Source organism: Cygnus olor, chromosome 1 (assembly GCF_009769625.2).
Source record: "Cygnus olor isolate bCygOlo1 chromosome 1, bCygOlo1.pri.v2, whole genome shotgun sequence".
Classification (NCBI taxonomy): Eukaryota; Metazoa; Chordata; class Aves; order Anseriformes; family Anatidae; genus Cygnus; species Cygnus olor.
In genome coordinates, this window is record NC_049169.1 from 66,429,839 (window position 1) to 66,447,468 (window position 17,630).

General features: G+C 43.5%; 1 protein-coding gene across 13 annotated transcripts in view; it reads right to left on the minus strand.

Annotated features, from left to right (window-relative positions):
• Positions 1 to 2,238: 2,238 nt before the first annotated feature.
• Positions 2,239 to 17,630, minus strand: part of MICAL3 (microtubule associated monooxygenase, calponin and LIM domain containing 3) — a 168,198-nt gene continuing 152,806 nt past the window's right edge. For 7 of the 13 annotated variants that reach the window (XM_040562986.1, XM_040562860.1, XM_040562867.1 and 4 more), the window contains 3 exons: positions 8,465 to 8,564; positions 7,381 to 7,454; positions 2,239 to 7,296 (listed from right to left, as the gene is read on the minus strand). In XM_040562986.1, coding sequence (XP_040418920.1) covers positions 7,112 to 7,296; positions 7,381 to 7,454; positions 8,465 to 8,564 — 359 coding nt within the window. In that variant the 3' untranslated portion in view covers positions 2,239 to 7,111. Of the gene's footprint in view, positions 7,297 to 7,380; positions 7,455 to 8,464; positions 8,565 to 10,905; positions 10,972 to 17,630 lie in introns of all 13 variants that reach the window. The other 6 variants (XM_040562935.1, XM_040562899.1, XM_040562955.1 and 3 more) reach the window with 1 other exon arrangement.

Genomic DNA, 17,630 nt, shown 5'->3' on the forward strand with positions numbered 1-17,630 from the left:
TCTGGAAAGATGTGCAGGCAGGTCACATACTGGGAGGATTAGGTTTGCATTCTCCTATATGCAGAACTTATATATGCAGAACTGCACTCAAGTGCAGTTGCTAATGTAGGCAGCAGTTGCAGCATTTTTTCCATAAACTGTTCAATATGAGGCCAGAATGCCAGGTTTTTCACCTGCTGTTCTCTCTTACTATTAGACACAACTCCCCTCTAGCTATTTTTTTTGTGGCAAGTTGTATAATATAGAAAAAAATACACAGAACTGGGAAAAAAAAAAAAAGATCTTTGCCTTTATCCAGGCAAAGTAGCTGTATTGCATGATCTTTCTCCTCTGCTTCCAAAACAAGGCACTGCCACATCTCGACTTTGTGTGTTCCTAATGAACCCATTGAGATCTTCCTTCCCATGCTGCTCCTCGAAGAAAGCAGTGCTTTCATGCTCCTTCTGTGGTCATTGCTTTTCGGTGCTAGGCCCGAGGATCTGGGGAGGGTCCCAGTTCTCCACCCCACCACTGGCTCACCCCTCTCTGCACAGAACATGAGGCAGCTTCGAGGGAAGGAAGGCCACGTGTGGAAGGGCCGGGGCTCCTGAGGGCTATGTTCATCAGACATGGAAACTGAAAGCAACAGCTGCAACCGTGCAGGGCTCCCGAGACAGGATTGCTTTGTTAGAGAGCCTTTTTCTGGTGTTATTTCCTACCCACACATGGCTAATCTGTACAGGAAGTATGACCCCGCTCATCTCAGGGCTCTCCAGGGTCAGCGTAGCTCTTGGCCGGAGTAAACAAGGCAGGACGGTCTCCCCATGGGCCTGGCTGTTCGTTCATAAAACAGCAGCACCTGTGGCTATCTGGTTGCAATCAGACAGCCTTCCTGGGTGCTTGATGGACATTGGCTGAGGGGAAGCCCCTGAGGTGTCAAGATGGCAGTGTAATTAGAGAGGCAGGATGTCGTGTTCCCTAAGCCACAAACGGGAGCTGAGCTCCTGTGTCTGGAGGTCCGGTGGTCACTTCCCATACACCCACTTCTTATTAGATAACAAGGGAGAGACATGCGCAGAGTAGAAATAATCACGGCCTTCTGCCACCAGAGATCCCTCCCAGGTAACTCAGCTTTCTCTCATTATTTTTGAGAACAAGAGACCAAAAAAAGGAGGGGAACAACTGCAGGGTTTGAAATGTCCTCAGAGAAGTGCCCACCCACCTACCAAGGTGCACAAATGAAGGCGAGCACCATGTCACTGCTGCCACCCGCAGCACAGCCTGCCATCCCTAGCCTCCAGGCCATGCGCGCTATCGAGGAATCCCTAAGGCCCCTCATCCCCTTCCTGGTGCCCTGGAAGGTCTGCTTTTAAACAGCCGCATTACAAACACCAGAGTTTATCCTTTGTTTTGAAGATGGGTGGGCGGGCAGGAAAGTAAGATTCATCATTTCGGTTTTCCCCGGCCGGGATTTCCCACATCCTGCGTGTTCTCTGCCTGCTAAATAAAAGGCACAAGTCTTATGATTTGTCTCACATACTCGATCACAGCAGTGCCGTGGAGCAGCTGTAATTCCTCTGGGCTTTAAACTCCTGGCATTTACTGGATGCAACACCCAGCACTCGAGCTGAACATCTGTTCTTTTCAAACAGGAGATACCTGGGTAAAACGGCTTTTCTTGACACCCACTGGTGAGGTTTCACCTCCGAATCCTTCCAGGCTGTTGAAGAGACCGCTCTGGAGCTGCGTAGAGCTTAGCTGACCTTCCTGAGCTGCCACAGGGCAGGTGAAGCAAGGGCATGCAGTGGTGGAGGCCTAAAGCAAAGTGGGAAGTCAGCAGAGAGGCACTCGGTGTCACTCACTCCTCGTTATGCTGAACTCTACTATACCAGGGCTCACACCAGTACTGTAAACTAAGGAAGTGAACTACAACTATAGAAAGTAAATCGTAGTTCCTGCAATTGAATTTTGATTACCTTCACCCCTTTTTAGCTATTTGTTGAAATTTCTTTTCATAGAAGCAGCAATGTAAAATTGGAGAAAGGAAGACCATGTATTGGGGCTTTGTCAAGATCCATCTGTATTCCAGGTAATTCAGCAGGGCTCAAACTGTTCTGACAATAGAAAAGCCTAAGTCAAGTCCTGTAACACCTGTTTTTTTATCTCATCTCAAGATCACCTTCCCTTAGGCTCCTGGCTTCCTCTTCTATCATCAACTGTGGGAATGAACACAAGGGAAACAAATGGTAACTCCAGCAACAAAAAGAAAAAATAATTAATGACTTTATTTTTTTTTTTTTAGTTCAGTTGGCCATCTGAGGTGCTAAAATCTCAACACCAACGAAGCAAGTGTGCATAAAAACAAATGATGAAACACAACCAAACAGGAGAAAACAGGCTGGAACAGAGAGGGTTTTTTTTGTTGTTTTTTTTTTTTTTTTGTTTTTTGTTGTTTTTTTACAGGTAGGGTATACGCTTTTCTGTTAACAATCCATAAATGCCAACCATAAAAGCCTTAACCAATCTGAATATCAGAGTTTACTTTCATTCAAAAGGGAAGATGCCAAAGCAGATCCCTTCACCTGGAATAGACTTTACACACACACACACACGCATGCACGCACAGATACAGAGAGTATTTAAATTACTGCAATGCCATCACAACTTGGCATCCTCCCCTTCACATCTACTTTCAGTGACATCCTCGTCTGCCCACTACCCTGCCTACAGCAGTACTCAGGAGCAATTCAAAAGTGGAGGCTTTTGGAAAGCTTCTAATCTCGGTTATTTTGCAATAGTCAAGAGCAAGCAATCTCTCTCTGTCAACTATATACAGGCTGGTTTTTAGTACGCTTTAAGAGTTCTCTTTATTGCAGACAGTGATGATTTAGATTCCCATACAGCCATATGGTGGCTTTTCAATTTGTACACAGGAGATTTTATAATGCAACACCTTTCTCATCCACTGGTGCTTGGTGTAAACATTTAATTGAAAACTCATTTTAAAAGAATGTTAACCAAACAAGGTGTAGCTGTGAACATTTTAGGAATAGCTGCTAAGAAAATGGAACTGCTGGCTGCTCTAGATCATGCAGTCTAGAACACTTATAATACTTCATAAAGTTCAGGATTAGGATGTATAAAAATATTAAAAACCACCAGAGTGCGCACAAATGTGGTGACTAGGTCTATGCAAGCACTGTGTTGTTCTAACAGAGGCCTAGGCTTTGCACAAAACTCAGGTTCTTGACCGCAGGGGTAACCCAAGGACCCACTGGTGTCTGTACATACAAACAAATATTTACATAAAATGCAGAGACAGATAGAGAGTAAGACGGACTTTTAAAACTTGCAGTTTGCTCTAAAATATGTTCAGCAATGTGGTTTGTAACGTGCCCTAGCGAGACCATGGGGTTTTGGTTAACTGAAAGTTGGAGCTGGAAGATACTTCTCATCTCCCCATGCATAGTTCTCTGAAGCTCAGGATCTTACAGCCATTTGTGAGTTTTAATGAAAAGATGATAAAAGGAACAGAACAGTTTAAAAAAAAAAAGTACTGTGAAAACAGCAGATTGGTTGTTTTGGCAGTCCTCACTCCCCCATCCCCATTTGCCTCCCGAGTGTTTCCAGGAGGTATCCCCTCCCTTTATCCCTTTCCTTCCCCTTAGGGGACTGAAGTGCTTGCCCCCTCCTCAGCGTGCCCATTTAAAACCAAACGCAGGTTAGGTTCCAAGCTCAGCTCTCCTCCTCCTGCATGGAGGAAGGGCCCAGGCCCTGGTATGGACCGGGACCCCGCCACATCAGGGCATGCAGGCTGATACCCCTTCGTGCTCCCTGCTCGAAGCTGTGGGCCTCTTCTCTTCCCTCATACACAACACGGATGCACATCACTGCGTGCACATGGCTGAGTCACGTGCTGCTGCCCACGTGGATAGCACGAGGAGCTAGAACATCCGACTTGGATTCTGATACAAATAAGGAATCTTGTGGTCACAAGAGCCTTCTTCAGCTTTAAAAATATAAAATTTGAATTAAAAATATTCAGATAGTAAAAAACCCAGTATCTGATATGCAAGTTATATTCTTAAAGTGCAACTGAACAGCAAATACAAGTTGTGCCTTTTACAACCATTTGATATAAAAAGGCCTTTTAAGATTCCCTTTCATGTATTTTCAATTAATTTGTGTGTGCAATGTTAGGTTTTCATTTTTATTCTCAGTGCTGGAGGACTTTAGCATAACCTAAAGAGTTCAGTTTTAGAAAAGGTGGTCTTCCCCTGCAGGAGAGCATTACACCCTCAAGTGATATCACTCTTAGGCACTGCAAAAATCTAGTCAGTGTCCTCCAGCATGAAAAGGGAAAAGCAGTAATCTGGTATTTCTTCTTTAGGATTTCTTTCTGCTCTACAGCTCACATTCAGTGATCTTTTGTTAAAAGTTAGATGTGGTCCTTATACATAATGCACTATAAAATGGACTGAGGCCAATTCTCTGTGCAAGACAGTTTATTGTAAACTATCTCATTTCCCTCTTTCTTCCCTCTCCAGTTTCCACTGGCCCCTCAAAAGCAGACCGTAAACTCCCATTACCAATGTGGCTTCCACTGCTGGCCTCTGCACTGACAAAGAGGGACAACTGTTTGCTGGCCATCCCGCTGGCAGGCCAGCACTCCTGAAGAGTTTTGTCCCGTGATGCCGGTAGAGCAGGCACCACATTCTAGCACGCCTAGTTAACCTTAGCAGTGCAGCTGCCTATCTGCTTTGTTTCATGAGCATTTGGGTTTAATTTGTAAGGCCTTAGTAGAAAACAGTAGAGGGGGCAAAGGGGAAACTCCTGAGGTGATAAAATACGTTTCCACAGCTAACGGCCAGCCCTGCTCAGAGACCCTGGAGGCAGTCCGACCCATTCTTGCTTGGCCTGAGATATGCTCGTCAGTCAGAGGTGAATTCAGGTTGTAGACGCTGGCTTACAGAAGACCTCTCTGAAGAAAGTAGAGAGTCAACAGCAAGAAACCTTGATAACTTCTATCCCGAGACAAAAGATTACAGGATGTTCAGCCCTGCTGGGGTATCTTGCACCAACAGCGTATATTCAAGCTGAAAGAGCCAGCATGCTGTGTGAATACGCTTGGGAATGGGACATTTCCGCAAAGACACTGGTGAGCAGGCTTAGTACATTTTTTTTTTTTTTAAAGAAAAGAGAATAGGCAACAACTTAAGGGTAAATAAACCAAAAAAATAAACAAACCTCAAAACACAAAGAACAACCTCTTAACACATCACGTTAAGGATGGGACACAGAGCCAACACACAGTGCTATTTCACCTCTGTGCAACAAGTTAAGGATGTAGTGTGCTCTGAGAAGCTGTAAAACAGTGGATGGTACTGAACTGCTCAGTGCATGTCCTGCTCGTTACTTAATGTACGGTTACAATGAGTACCCTCATGGCTTAAAAGCAGCAGCTTCGCTAGCTGAGCCAAAAGGAGCTTCTTCCAACAGCTGCAGCAGGAAATGTGCTATTTTTGTTTCATGGAAGTCCCTCTAGCTGTATCTCAAGAGTGTGAGGGTCCCATCTTTCAGTGAGAAAGAGATCTATGGGATATTTCTACCTCACGTTTTTGGCTTTCTCGTTATAAAAATTTAAATAAATTATAGGTTTATTAGTCCAACAGAGGGATTCTGGGATGCAGAAGAAAAGTATGCTAGGAGCACAAAATAGATTCTTACAACTCCATGAGAGCGCAGGATTTTGTCATAAAGGAAATCTGCTAGGGCAGGATACATCCATGGGGTCCACAAAGGCTGCCCTTGCTGTGAAGCCGGGAACAATCCACTGTAGTGTCTTCCTCTAACAGAGTTAAAACACTCCCTCCACACTCAAATATGTGTAACATTAAAATTATTAATAAGAACACTAATAAATAGCCACAGGTAACAACATCCAGTAATTTCGAAGTGGAAGTTGTAGGATGCAGCAGGCACACACAACCATCACTCGTCCATTTTTTTTCCTAAAAGATACAAAAATGAATCTTCTTTCAAGTATTAAAAAAATAAGTTAATTGACATAAAAGGGTCAAAGTGACTGAGGGCCCAGGCAGGACTTAAGCTTCGTTTCCAATGTGCAAAAACAAAATACAGAGGAAAAAATAAAAACACTGAAAAGTCTTAATGGTGGTTTCAGTCACTTAAGGGCTTCTCCCTTTTAGGGGCCTAACAGCCAGGGAATGCTGCTTGGTAACACCCCTGCCCCAGCACACAGTTACCACTGTCCCACAGTCCGTATTTTCCAGTGTCAAAACAGTCGCAACAAAAACAGAACAAAGAAGCCCAACAGCCTCTGAGCCGTGGCCACGAAGACTAAGGCCAGCAGTAGCTGTCTCTCCAGTGTGTAGCAAAGCAGAAGGGCATCTTCCCTCCCTCTTCTTCTCCCCTTTCTTCCCCAACAATAAAGATTTAGGAGACTATGATAGGGAGCGAGTCCTCTGATGCCCAAATCTCTTTAAAAACCGGGAGGCAGAGAGTTCCATCACAAATGCTAGTAGTGTCTTCTCTGTCTCGTATTTCCTCATATCCATGCATCGTGGCCAACTGCAGGTTTCTTTGGTGGGGAGGAAGACTAAAGCAAAGAAGGTACTGCCCTGGGCTTCTGGAGCTCTTCTGGATAGTTGACTCCACCACACAGGCTGCTACAGGCTGCTGTGGTTTTCCAGAGAGGGTTGCCACTTCCCTCCCTTTTATTAGAACTGGTGTAGTAAAAATGGGAAAGGAATGGACTGCCATAAATCCAGATTAGTTAAGGGTACTTCTTCCCTTAACCTCCTTCCCCACACATGGATTATTCCTCTCCCTCCTACCACACAAAAAAAAATGAGGCCCATCGTATAGGACCCTCGAGGAGACTCCACAAACTCAACTCATTATCTTCAACTTGGCTTGTAGACATGTAAAACTTAAGCTTCTGGAACCAACACACTTATCAAAAGGCTTCTGAGTGCTTCAAACTGAATCACTGCATGCTGGCAGACCCTTTGGAGATTTCCCCTTCAGCATCTTCCTATCCATGTAATTCTGGCGAATTCAGGGTAGGCCAACCGGACAACGCAGACCAGCAGAGGTAAATGTGTCAAGCTCAGGACCAGTTCAAGCTAAAACCTTTGGAGAGCATGACTGCCTCCAGGTCCTTGTCTTCCTCTTTTTCTCGAAGCCGTTGTTCCTCGAGGAGAGCCACGAGAGAATCTCTCTGCTCCACTACTTCTAGCATCTCGTTCAGGATCCTCTTCTCCTCTGAGAGCTCCTCATCTGTCTTTAGATGATCTACAGAGATATCAAAAACTGTCAGCACACACAAGACTAGCAATATGCACGTAGAAACTATGAAATGTTCTTTACTGCTCTCACCTTCCACTGCCATCCTCTCCCGGAGTTCCTGCTGTAATCGACTCTGCCTGTCTTCTAGCTCTAGCTCCCGAGCACTGGAAGGGAAACACACCAGGAGTCCAAGTTATTAAGTCCAAGTATTAAAATACTCTGTACAATTGCTCCATATCTGTTCTCAGTTTCTGCCCCCCTCTAGATATCTGTCATGCATTTTATCAATCTGTTCTGGAACAACTTTAAAGATACCTAACATATGTAACTGTATATTTTAAAGATGCAAATGTACTTTCAGTATCTCAGGTTATTTGCCTTCAGCTAGGAAGTGCAATACACAAAGCTGAGCAATATTATGTTGATTAAATTTAAAACAGTGTGAAGGAACAAACAAAGCTGCAATCACCATAAAATCATACTTTACCTCTATGTATCTCCTCCCATTTCCCACTCTAAAGACAAAAGTTATTTATCAACTAAGAACAAGCCGTGACATCGCTTTTTCAGATTCAAATGCAGACAGCACCTTGGGGCTTTTCTGACACAGGCACCAAAAAAGACACTGAGTTTCCACACTACCCAGGTCAGCTGACATACTCAGAATCTAATTTCAATGAATTTGCACCATGGAGACTAAAAAAACTCCCTATTTTGTTAACAGGGAAAATACTTTTCATCTGAGCCGAAATGAGAAGCACCAGAGTCCCTCTACAGGCAGAGAAGAGGCCCACACGGCAAAGGAGATGGAATTAAACAGTTTTGGCTACACTCAGAAGTGGACTCTACCAAAACCAGGAAGAATCATGGATTATTTCTGTGTAACTCAAGACACTTGTGTGAACAACTTATGTTTTATCCCAGAACATCTTGGGAAAGGCTCAGAGCTGAACAAACAACCGTACTTCTGCATGTACGTAAATAGTTGGAACTTACATTCCTTACTATTCCTCCTTCTAGCACTCTTCTGAAACATAGTCTGATTCATATCTCAGCCAAGAATCAACCTGAGAGACTGATGACCTTCAGGCATTACAGGGAAGACAGCAGTGACAGATCTGCTACTACTATTTCTAAAATAATCCCTCTTTTGAAGCTTTGCACGTTCACTCACAATATCATCAGTTCGGACTCGTAGCGAACCAAGGCGTTCTTTTCCTGCACCAGCTTGAACCACTCCTGCATCAACTTGGGATCATCCTTCTTTCCCATGCCTGCAAAAAAAAGAAACTCGTTAAATTTCCAGGTAACACTGTAATCCTTACAAGTCCAAATGGCAAAAACAGCAATGGGGCAAAATGTGCAAAGAAAGCCGAGCAAGATGCTGCCAGAGCACTCCCAAGCCGGGTCCAATCAGTTTGCCTAGAGCAGACGGAAGAGTGCAAGTCACCTCCAAAAGGATTCTCTTGTCTTTGGAGCCTGATTTTGTTTGCTTTCTGATTTTCTTGTGATTGCTTGTTTCTTCCTCATGTTTACTGCAGAAAGCCCAGACTTCTGTTAAATATTTCACTTTTCCTTTCATTAGAAGAAAAGTCTTAAAAGTTCCTCATGCCAGTTCCTTAAGTGTATTTTCATCAGAAATAGATTCAATTGCCACTCCATGTGTTTTACTCTTATTTGCTTCAATTGCACGTCCTCAATCTTTATTTTACTGGCAAAAAGAAACATCTCATCTTTTCTTTTTTCCATAGCTAAATAAATCTTTTTTGACTTCCCCTACTAGCCACATACATCTAGCCACCTTGAAGATTCCCTCTGCACAGTGAACACAGAAACTACTTCTACCGTATTGCACATCAGCACTGGAAAGAAAAAGAGAACCACCAGACACCTTTGCTAATGTAGAAGCAAAAGCAAAAAAATCTTGGGCTAACACAGAACTCTCAGTTGCTATTTCATTTATTTCCAAACCAACTCCTAGGCTTACTCAGTAGGCTACTGATCAATCTCCTATCTGTCAGGAGTTATGTAGAATAAATTGCAGAGTGCTGATCCCAAAGCCTCCTGTTGAGATTTATCAAACCCAAGAGCTTACCAGGGAAGCTCCTCCTAGCAATCTCCTGTTTTGGGCCACTGAATCCACACTGAACTATCTGCAGATGAGTGCCATGACTTTTACCAAACACCGACAAGGACACTAGCTATCCGCCTACCTGCACAGAAATGGAGGTGGGAGCAGGGCCTCAAATCAAGCTCTACAGCATTTTCTGGTTGCTGCATCCTACCAGCTTGCATGTAACCTAGGCACCCTAACGTAACTAACATCCCTGTCTAAGCTTGTTATTTTGGAGTCATGCCATCAAGAGCAAAAACCTCTTAAATAGCCATTCTGATGCCAAAATAATCATGCAGCAAGCTTAATACACTAACTCTGGGAAACACTACCCAAGTATAACATCAATGGCTAGGTTAATTCACATCTGTGACCTGCCTTCACCCTTATGATCTCATCAGAGAAGTGCTGCACTGGAGCTAAACAAAGGTGGGCCTACAATTCCTGTACACTGCAGCTTAGTCTGAGAATGCCTGCCCTCCAAAAATTGTAAGAGCAGACCCTTGGGAAATCCCATACCCAGTTGTACCACCCTAAGAGCCTCTGGCTCTCTGGGCTTTATACCAGTGTGTTGCTCAGTTCCAAGCATTCCTTTCTGAGCATCTCTGCACAGTATGCCCATATGGCGACAGGAGAGGGAGACCGTACATGCAGATGTCCAGTGCCGTGGCGCCATGAGAGCACTGGGAAGTCTCCCCATCCCTTCCAATGCCAGGATGTATAGAAAACAAATGCCTCTAAGAAAAAGCCAAAAAAACACAAGACTACTGACCTATGAAATATATAAATATTTTTAAACAGCCAATGAGCAGAGGAATAATGGAAGGACTGGAGAGGGAGCACTGACAACTGATGTGAGGGAGCACCATGGAAAGCAGAGTAAGTGGTTAGCAAAATTACACCACGAACACACATAAACAGCCCCCTTCCCCCATGCCTTGGCAATGGAAACTCTATGGCAAACTCCATTTGGGACAGTTAAAGAATGCACTCAGCAAGATAGATGAGGGAAAACTGGTCTAGCTTAAGGTCTGTTGGCTTTTAAAGTTCAAGGATGTTTTGCAAACCAGTCCTTATAAAGACACGGTATTCCTTTAATCCATGTATACTGATTAAAAGGTCACTTAAGGAAGAAGATTTTCTTCCCTCACCCCACTCCTTCCAAGCATCTTTCAGGAGGAATGGAGAAATTGAAGCCACCAAACGAAACCAGAAACTTGAGTGTGACGTTACTGCTCCCACAGCTGCTGGCCAACGTCCCTCCCAGTCTCTACACCCTCCCTAGCACAGCTGGGACTAGCCAAAGGGATACTGTACCTTTAGTAACTTGCCATAGGCCCATAAAAGCTGGTTACCAGGTTGCTACCGAGAAGGATGGTTTGGGGTAACAGCAAGAAAAGGGTGGGGACAGGGCTGGGACCTTGTGGTCACTCGCTGACTACTTCTGCTACAAAACCCCGGCTGTGGTCAAGGAGAATGGGGAGCGTGTGAGGTTACGTTACCTTCATGGGCACAGCAAGGGCAGAAGGAGAGAGGTCTACGACGTGGTGTCCCGGCATTGGGCTCAACTTCAATAGGACCAAACGAGGAAGAGGAAGAGGCAGGAGAGGAAGAGGAAGTTGGAAGTGGAACGGAAGAGGAGGAAAGGGGTGAAATAAAAGACAAGCAAAGGACAAAAAGCGTAAGGGTGAGAAAGAAAGGAAACACAAGAAGAAAAGAAAAGAAACGAAAAAATACAAGAAATGGAGAAGCAGAAACAAGGGATACAGTCTACAGATGAATAATGTCCCTAGTAAGCACAGATAACAGATAAGAGGTAGGCTGAGGTACTGGTGAACTCTTCCTGAGCTGTACAATTACCAGGCAGGAGGTTATTGTTGACTTCTTCCTAACATACATTTTCAATCACACCATCTTTAACCAAAAACTTTGTGAACAAGATGTCAGGATGAGCAGAGATGAACATTTAACTCCTGCTGATAAATGGCAAATTTCAAGCAGGGTTACAAAAAGTCTCGCCTGCATGCATAAGACATCAGCTGTAAACAGCCACTCTACCTTAAATCTTTATCAGGACCATGCTCTTATCACCAGGGCAGCATCCACTGATGGTAAAAGTGTCCTTTTTAATGGAAAATAATTCCTTCAGACAGGGAATGTCACAGGGAGAATCTGATTAACATGCAACCCGTCTGCTAGGATCTGCTGTGTCAAGCATGGTGAGTACACATGTACTCAGTTGGACTGCAGTGCTTAGAAGGGGAATCAGCTTTTACATGGGTAAAAAAAAAATTCACATCAGTGTCTGTAGGAAGAACAATCAACTAAAGACTTTGTGTGGTTAAAACAGTAAATTTAAAACTGTCCCTTGACATTCTCATTTCAAAACTTACAAATTCTGTTAGTATCAGTGACTTGCTGAATCTTTTTCATCATCTCTGTCACCCAGCGAAGAATAAACATTTATCATCTCTACAGTGGTTCAGCTGTTTTAACACTGAGAATTTGCTTTTCAGCTGTACTTCATGTTGCAGAGAGAAACGGTAAAAAATAAGCATTATCACTAACAGTTACAGGAGAACATATGCACCAAGAAGGTGAAGAGCCTCAAACATCAAAGCTATCAGAATGAAACACTGCTCTCAACGCACAACCGCATTTGAATAGAGTTTGCATTCAAGAGAAGGGATTTCTGTGTTGGGAAAAGCATAAACTCCACAACAATAATATGGCAAGAATAACTCATAATTTGGAGAAGTCAGCAAAGCTTGATATATATATATGGTTTAGAGACATCTTTACAAAACTCCAGACTACTGGCAAACTGGGAAAGCTTTAGAAAGGACCATCACAGAACTAGACCAGCACACGGAGGACACATTGGAGTACGTCGGCTTCAAAGCCTGTGACTGAGCAGCGTGGCTTTCTCAGGCAGGCAGAAGCCTCTGTACTGGGGGCAGGAAGGGGCAACATTAGGAGGGGTTACACAGTTGGCCATGTGACAATTACAAATAAAGCATCGTACCAACATTAGTTGACAGTACCAGAGCCTTAATTCTAGTTGTTCAGAATTTTCCAACTTCTTCATTTAAAATGAAAAACTGCTAGGGCTGTTTTTTCTATGATTGCCATTTCACAGACCTAGGTTACAAAAGCAAACCAAGCCCCAGACCCACCAAACCACACAGGCTACCCACCATGAAGAATAAGCTTCCATACAAAGCATAGCATTTAGTGCATGATACCCATTACATTTTTTATTTCACATCCTATCATATCCAACATCAATATTTTACCATATAAGCTTTTATACTCTTAATTAATAGTCTACCAGTTCCTTTTTGGGGAGACTGGGAGATGGATGTTTAACTGTATGGAAGAATCCACTTCAGTTTTTCAGGGTTTGAGATTTCATTCACAATTTGGGGGGAGTGGGGGATGTTGCTGACTCAAACGCAGTTACATTTCTAAACTTCGAACTACAGACTTAGAGACTTGGTGAAGAATTCTCAATTTGCCATATTTGATCTGAAAATAAATACCTGGTATAGGAAAACACCACTCATCTCATTGTGACATGGCCACAAACTACCAACAAGCAAAATGCTTGTCATCAACAAGCAAAATGCCACATCCTAGGAAAAGATAACACCTTTGGTCTCTGATAAAAAGCCACAAGACTTGCATAGCAGAAGACTAATACAGACCCCCCCCACACTCCCTATAATTGTGTTTTCTTCATTTGTTTTTAGTTATTCTATTTTTAACAGAAATATAATCCTCCCCACTCTTGTCTAAGAAAATGTGTCCTTGCATCAAGTTACAAGGTCCATATTATCTATAATAATCTTGCTACTGGAAATGTTAATATTGCTCTTCAGTGGGATACTGAACATAACCTGCACTATTAAGACACTTTCCAATTAATCCAGATGTAAATTATAGTTGCATCAGTGAATATAGGTTACATGATCATTACAGTTGTTTTCAAAAGAACTTCTGTCCATCCCAGGATGATTAGCAAGCCTTTAAAGTGATCCTTATTTACTAAATAATGAGGACAGAGTGAACTGCAACCTGAAAACTTACCCGTTACAGCTCTCTAAAGCTGTGAAAACTATACCAATTATGATCTAAAAGGTGCTAAAACACCTTATATAAAACATATAATGCAGTAGAATTTTAAATATATTTTTTAAAAACTTCTCTAAAGTGACATTTATGAAAACTGCCTCTCCAACCTTGCTAACACACGTATTCATACAGGTGGTACAGATACTATAAGCAGACTGAAATAGGAACTTTCTAATTTTAAAGAGAGAAAGATTTTATCAAATTTCCTGAAAGGGAGAAGGATTTTTCAATCTTTTCAGTAACAAATATTTAAGTGTATTCCATGCCATATATTTCACTATCCCTTCAGATAAGGCTTTCAAGAAAAAAAGCCTCTTAACTGTTTCAGAAAGAGATCCAGAGAAAAGATCACCTATAGCACACTGATACGTTCAGATATTGAGTGCACCATCAGATCATTCATATTCCTGAGAAAGATAATTTTTAAAACATACAACTATACAAGAGTTCTCACTGTGCACATTTATGTTTACACAAACTCTTCGGAAAAGGCTGAGCATCTCATTCAGTACTATTAAAAGGCAGACTCTAGTTCACCGTACAGTGTTAAAAACTGTCTCATTTACTTTGCCCTTCACTTGTTTAATTACAGTACGTAAATCTTTATGTGTTTTCTTATTTCTCTCAAAGCCATCACTAAACCTACAGTACATAGCATAGCTTTCTCATGACTGTTTAGAGAAGAAAAATCACCATTTCATGAGCTCAAATTAAAAACATCATCATCACTGCAAGAAAATTTTCCTGACCACAGAGTCAAGGCCAGATGGAAAAAACTCTTGTCAAAGAAATTAAAAACAACAACAAGAACAAAACCAATACCACAAAACAACAACAATAAAACCCCACAGCCTTTCTGGTAGTGTCCCCCACTACTGAAAAAAAACACATTAGGTCTGGCAGCACAGGTCTTCATCCACAGCATGGGAAGAGTGCTGCAGGCAGCAGCAATACGAGCTTGTGGTGTTTTTCCCCCCCTGTGCGACTGAACTCCACCACAACTGCCCTCTTACTCTCCCTCCTCAAAGGGAAAGGGGAGAAAATACAATGGAAGGGGCTCAAGGGTTGCAATAAGGACAGGGAGATTACTCAACAATTATTATCACAGGCAAAACAGACTCAGCACAGGGAAATTCATATAATTTGTTGTCTATCTCTAGCAGACTAGTGAGAACTAAAAGCAACCCCAAAACACCTTCCCCTCCATCCTTCCTCTTCTACATCCTCCCTCTGAGCAGTGCAGGGGAGCAAGGAATGGGGGCTGTGGTCCGTCCCTAACACTTTGTCTCTGCTGCTCCTTCACGGTCCCTCTCTGCCCCTGCTCCACGTGGGGTCCCTCCCACGGGATGCCGTCCTTCCCAAAATGAGCCTGCAGGGGCTGCCCACAGGCAGCAGCTCTTCAAGAACTGCTCCCACATGGTTCTGTACCATGGGGTCCATCCATCCCCCAGGAGCAAACTGCTCCAGCACGGGTCCCCCAGGGGTGGGCTGCAGCTCCCCCCAGACCCCCTGCTCCTGCGTGGGCTCCTCTCCACGGGCTGCAGCTCCGGCCCGGGGCCTGCTCCTGCGGGGGCTCTCATGGGCCGCAGCCTCCTCCAGGCCACATCCACCTGCTCCACCGGGGGCTCCTCCACGGGCTGCAGCGTGGAGATCTGCTCCGTGTGGGACCCATGGGCTGCAGGGGGACAGCCTGCTCCACCAGGGGCCTCTCCACAGGCCACAGGGGAACTTGTGCTACGTGCCTGGAGCACCTCCTGCCCTCCTGCTGCACTCACCTTGGGGGCTGCAGGGCTGGTTCTCACTCCTCACTCTCCCAGCTGCTGTTGTGCAGCATTTTTTTTTTCCCCTTCCTTAAATCTGCTCTCCCAGAGGCCCACCCAGGGTTGCTCCCTCGCTTGGCTCTGGCCAGCAGCAGGTCCCTTTTGGAGCCATCTGGAGCTGTCTCTGATCTGACATGGGACAACTGCTGGGCTCTGCTCACAGAGACCACCCCTGCAGACCCCCGCTACCAAAACCTTGCCACGCAAACCCAATAAACCACTGCCCCACAGATGTGGTTTGTTCTGAAGGAGCTGAGGGGTATGAGAAGGGTAAGAGAAGAGCCATTTCTGTGACCATTTGCTTCTTAGGTTCCCTCTGTGCTGTCAGCCACAGTCCTGCATGTAACCACAGCTTCTGGACAGAAAACTGTCATCTCCCCCCCACCAAGGCAGAGCCACAAACAGATTGTGTTAATCACCAGTTGTTCCCTTTCAATGCCACAGGCCAACTTCTCTGAAGTGCCTGTAAAACAATCTGCTGACCTCTTCAAAGCAGAGGTCAGCAGTCCACAGCCCAAGTACCAAAGACAGCAAGCAGAGGAATTCAGAAAGGTGCATAGGGTGACCAGTGCTGAGCCAGGAGCTGCAGTATATTGAGGGAAGGAGCACATCCCAGCTCCCAAGTGTACCCTGCCTAACAATTTAGCCACAGCCCATCAGTGAAATGTCTGCAATTATTTTGCCTATGTGAAATGAAGCATTCCCTGCATCTTTCTGAGTTCATGCAGCCATGACTAGAAAGACCTTGCTTGCCATAGTACACTTGAAAGACTACAGACTTTGATAAGACGGTGGAAATCAAGAGCCAAAACAAGAATCAATGCCATAGCTCCTAAATCTCTCTAAAACAAGGTATAAAAAATGTACAACTACCATGAAAACACACTTTCTTTTCACTCTATGCTGTTTTTCATTGCTCGAGCTACACTGGACTGTTGTCTCTTCTACTTTTTATTTTTGTTTAAAGATCAACACTTAAGACAGTTTTTATCCTTTTTTGCTGTAGCTACTTAATACTTCTTCATAATCTGAAGAACAGTAGTAAAAACACTCAATGAGGATGAAGAAAGCACAGTGAAAAGTTTAGGGTAGCAGACACCACTATCCCTAACCTATAGCTTACTATTTATTATTTGTGTATGTCCTATGGTATGAGAGCTCTGACGATTTCTGAGACATGGCGAGTCACTGCAAATCAAAATTACTTGAGCAGACATACCACAGACCAAACGGAATCACATCCTTTGCAAATCTTGCATCTGATAGGCTTCAATTTCTATTTTGCTGACTAAACTAAACAGGGCATTTTGGAAATCAGCATATGGCAACACCATGTAGGAAATCCATCTCTGAGGCTAATCTCCATTCTCATGCACCATTAAGTTAGCACTTAACCTCACAAACTAAGAGCATGACACTTTAGAAATTCTTATTCTACTACAACTTCCATCAATCATTTAACAGATAGATGAGCTCTAACTTTACCTCAGTGCTTAACATAAAGATGAGTCCAGCAGAGATCAGTAAGACAAACTGCAGCGATAACAGGAAATATTCTCTTTTCCACCATTTAAAAATCAGTTATGGTCAGAAACTTAAGTGGCTGAAAAATAAAGCACTCCAGCTTTACTATTTGATAAAGTTGTTGCAAAAGAGCATAAATACAGAAAACCACCTCTTGGACAATAATATCGCACACAACTACAGGTATTATAAAGTTGAAGGAAAGAATTCTGACAACTATCTCCTAAGTACGTCACTTGAGGTTTCTGACAGCAGTTTACTATAACTCTGTCAATAACAATATGCTCTAAAGATCACTGTAAAAAACCTGGGCAAAACTCATGGACCACTGAATTGCCATGTAAACTGAACACCATCTTTACTTATCCAGTAGAAGAGAGGAAAAAAAATAATAAAAAAATGGTGAGGAGGCTAAAGAAAACTAGGCAAAGCAATAGCTGGAGCAGAATACACACGTAAATGACTGCACAGAAGTCTTCTGCCTCCTATTAGATCTCAAGGCACTTCAAAACGTAATCAGAAATAGTACAGTCCTACACTGGCCCTGTCTTCCAAGACTGCTAGCTTTTGTGTGCAGCTGTGAGAGGTGTGCAGAAAGAAGCAGGTAAATGATAATTGTTTGCTTACAGTACCTAACAAGTACTCTAATTATACTCTGACAAGTTCTGCTTATCAAACACTCTTTCCTGCTCCAAATTTACTGCAAAGAAAACATGTTACCAATTCACTTCAGTGTCAAAAGTAGCTGC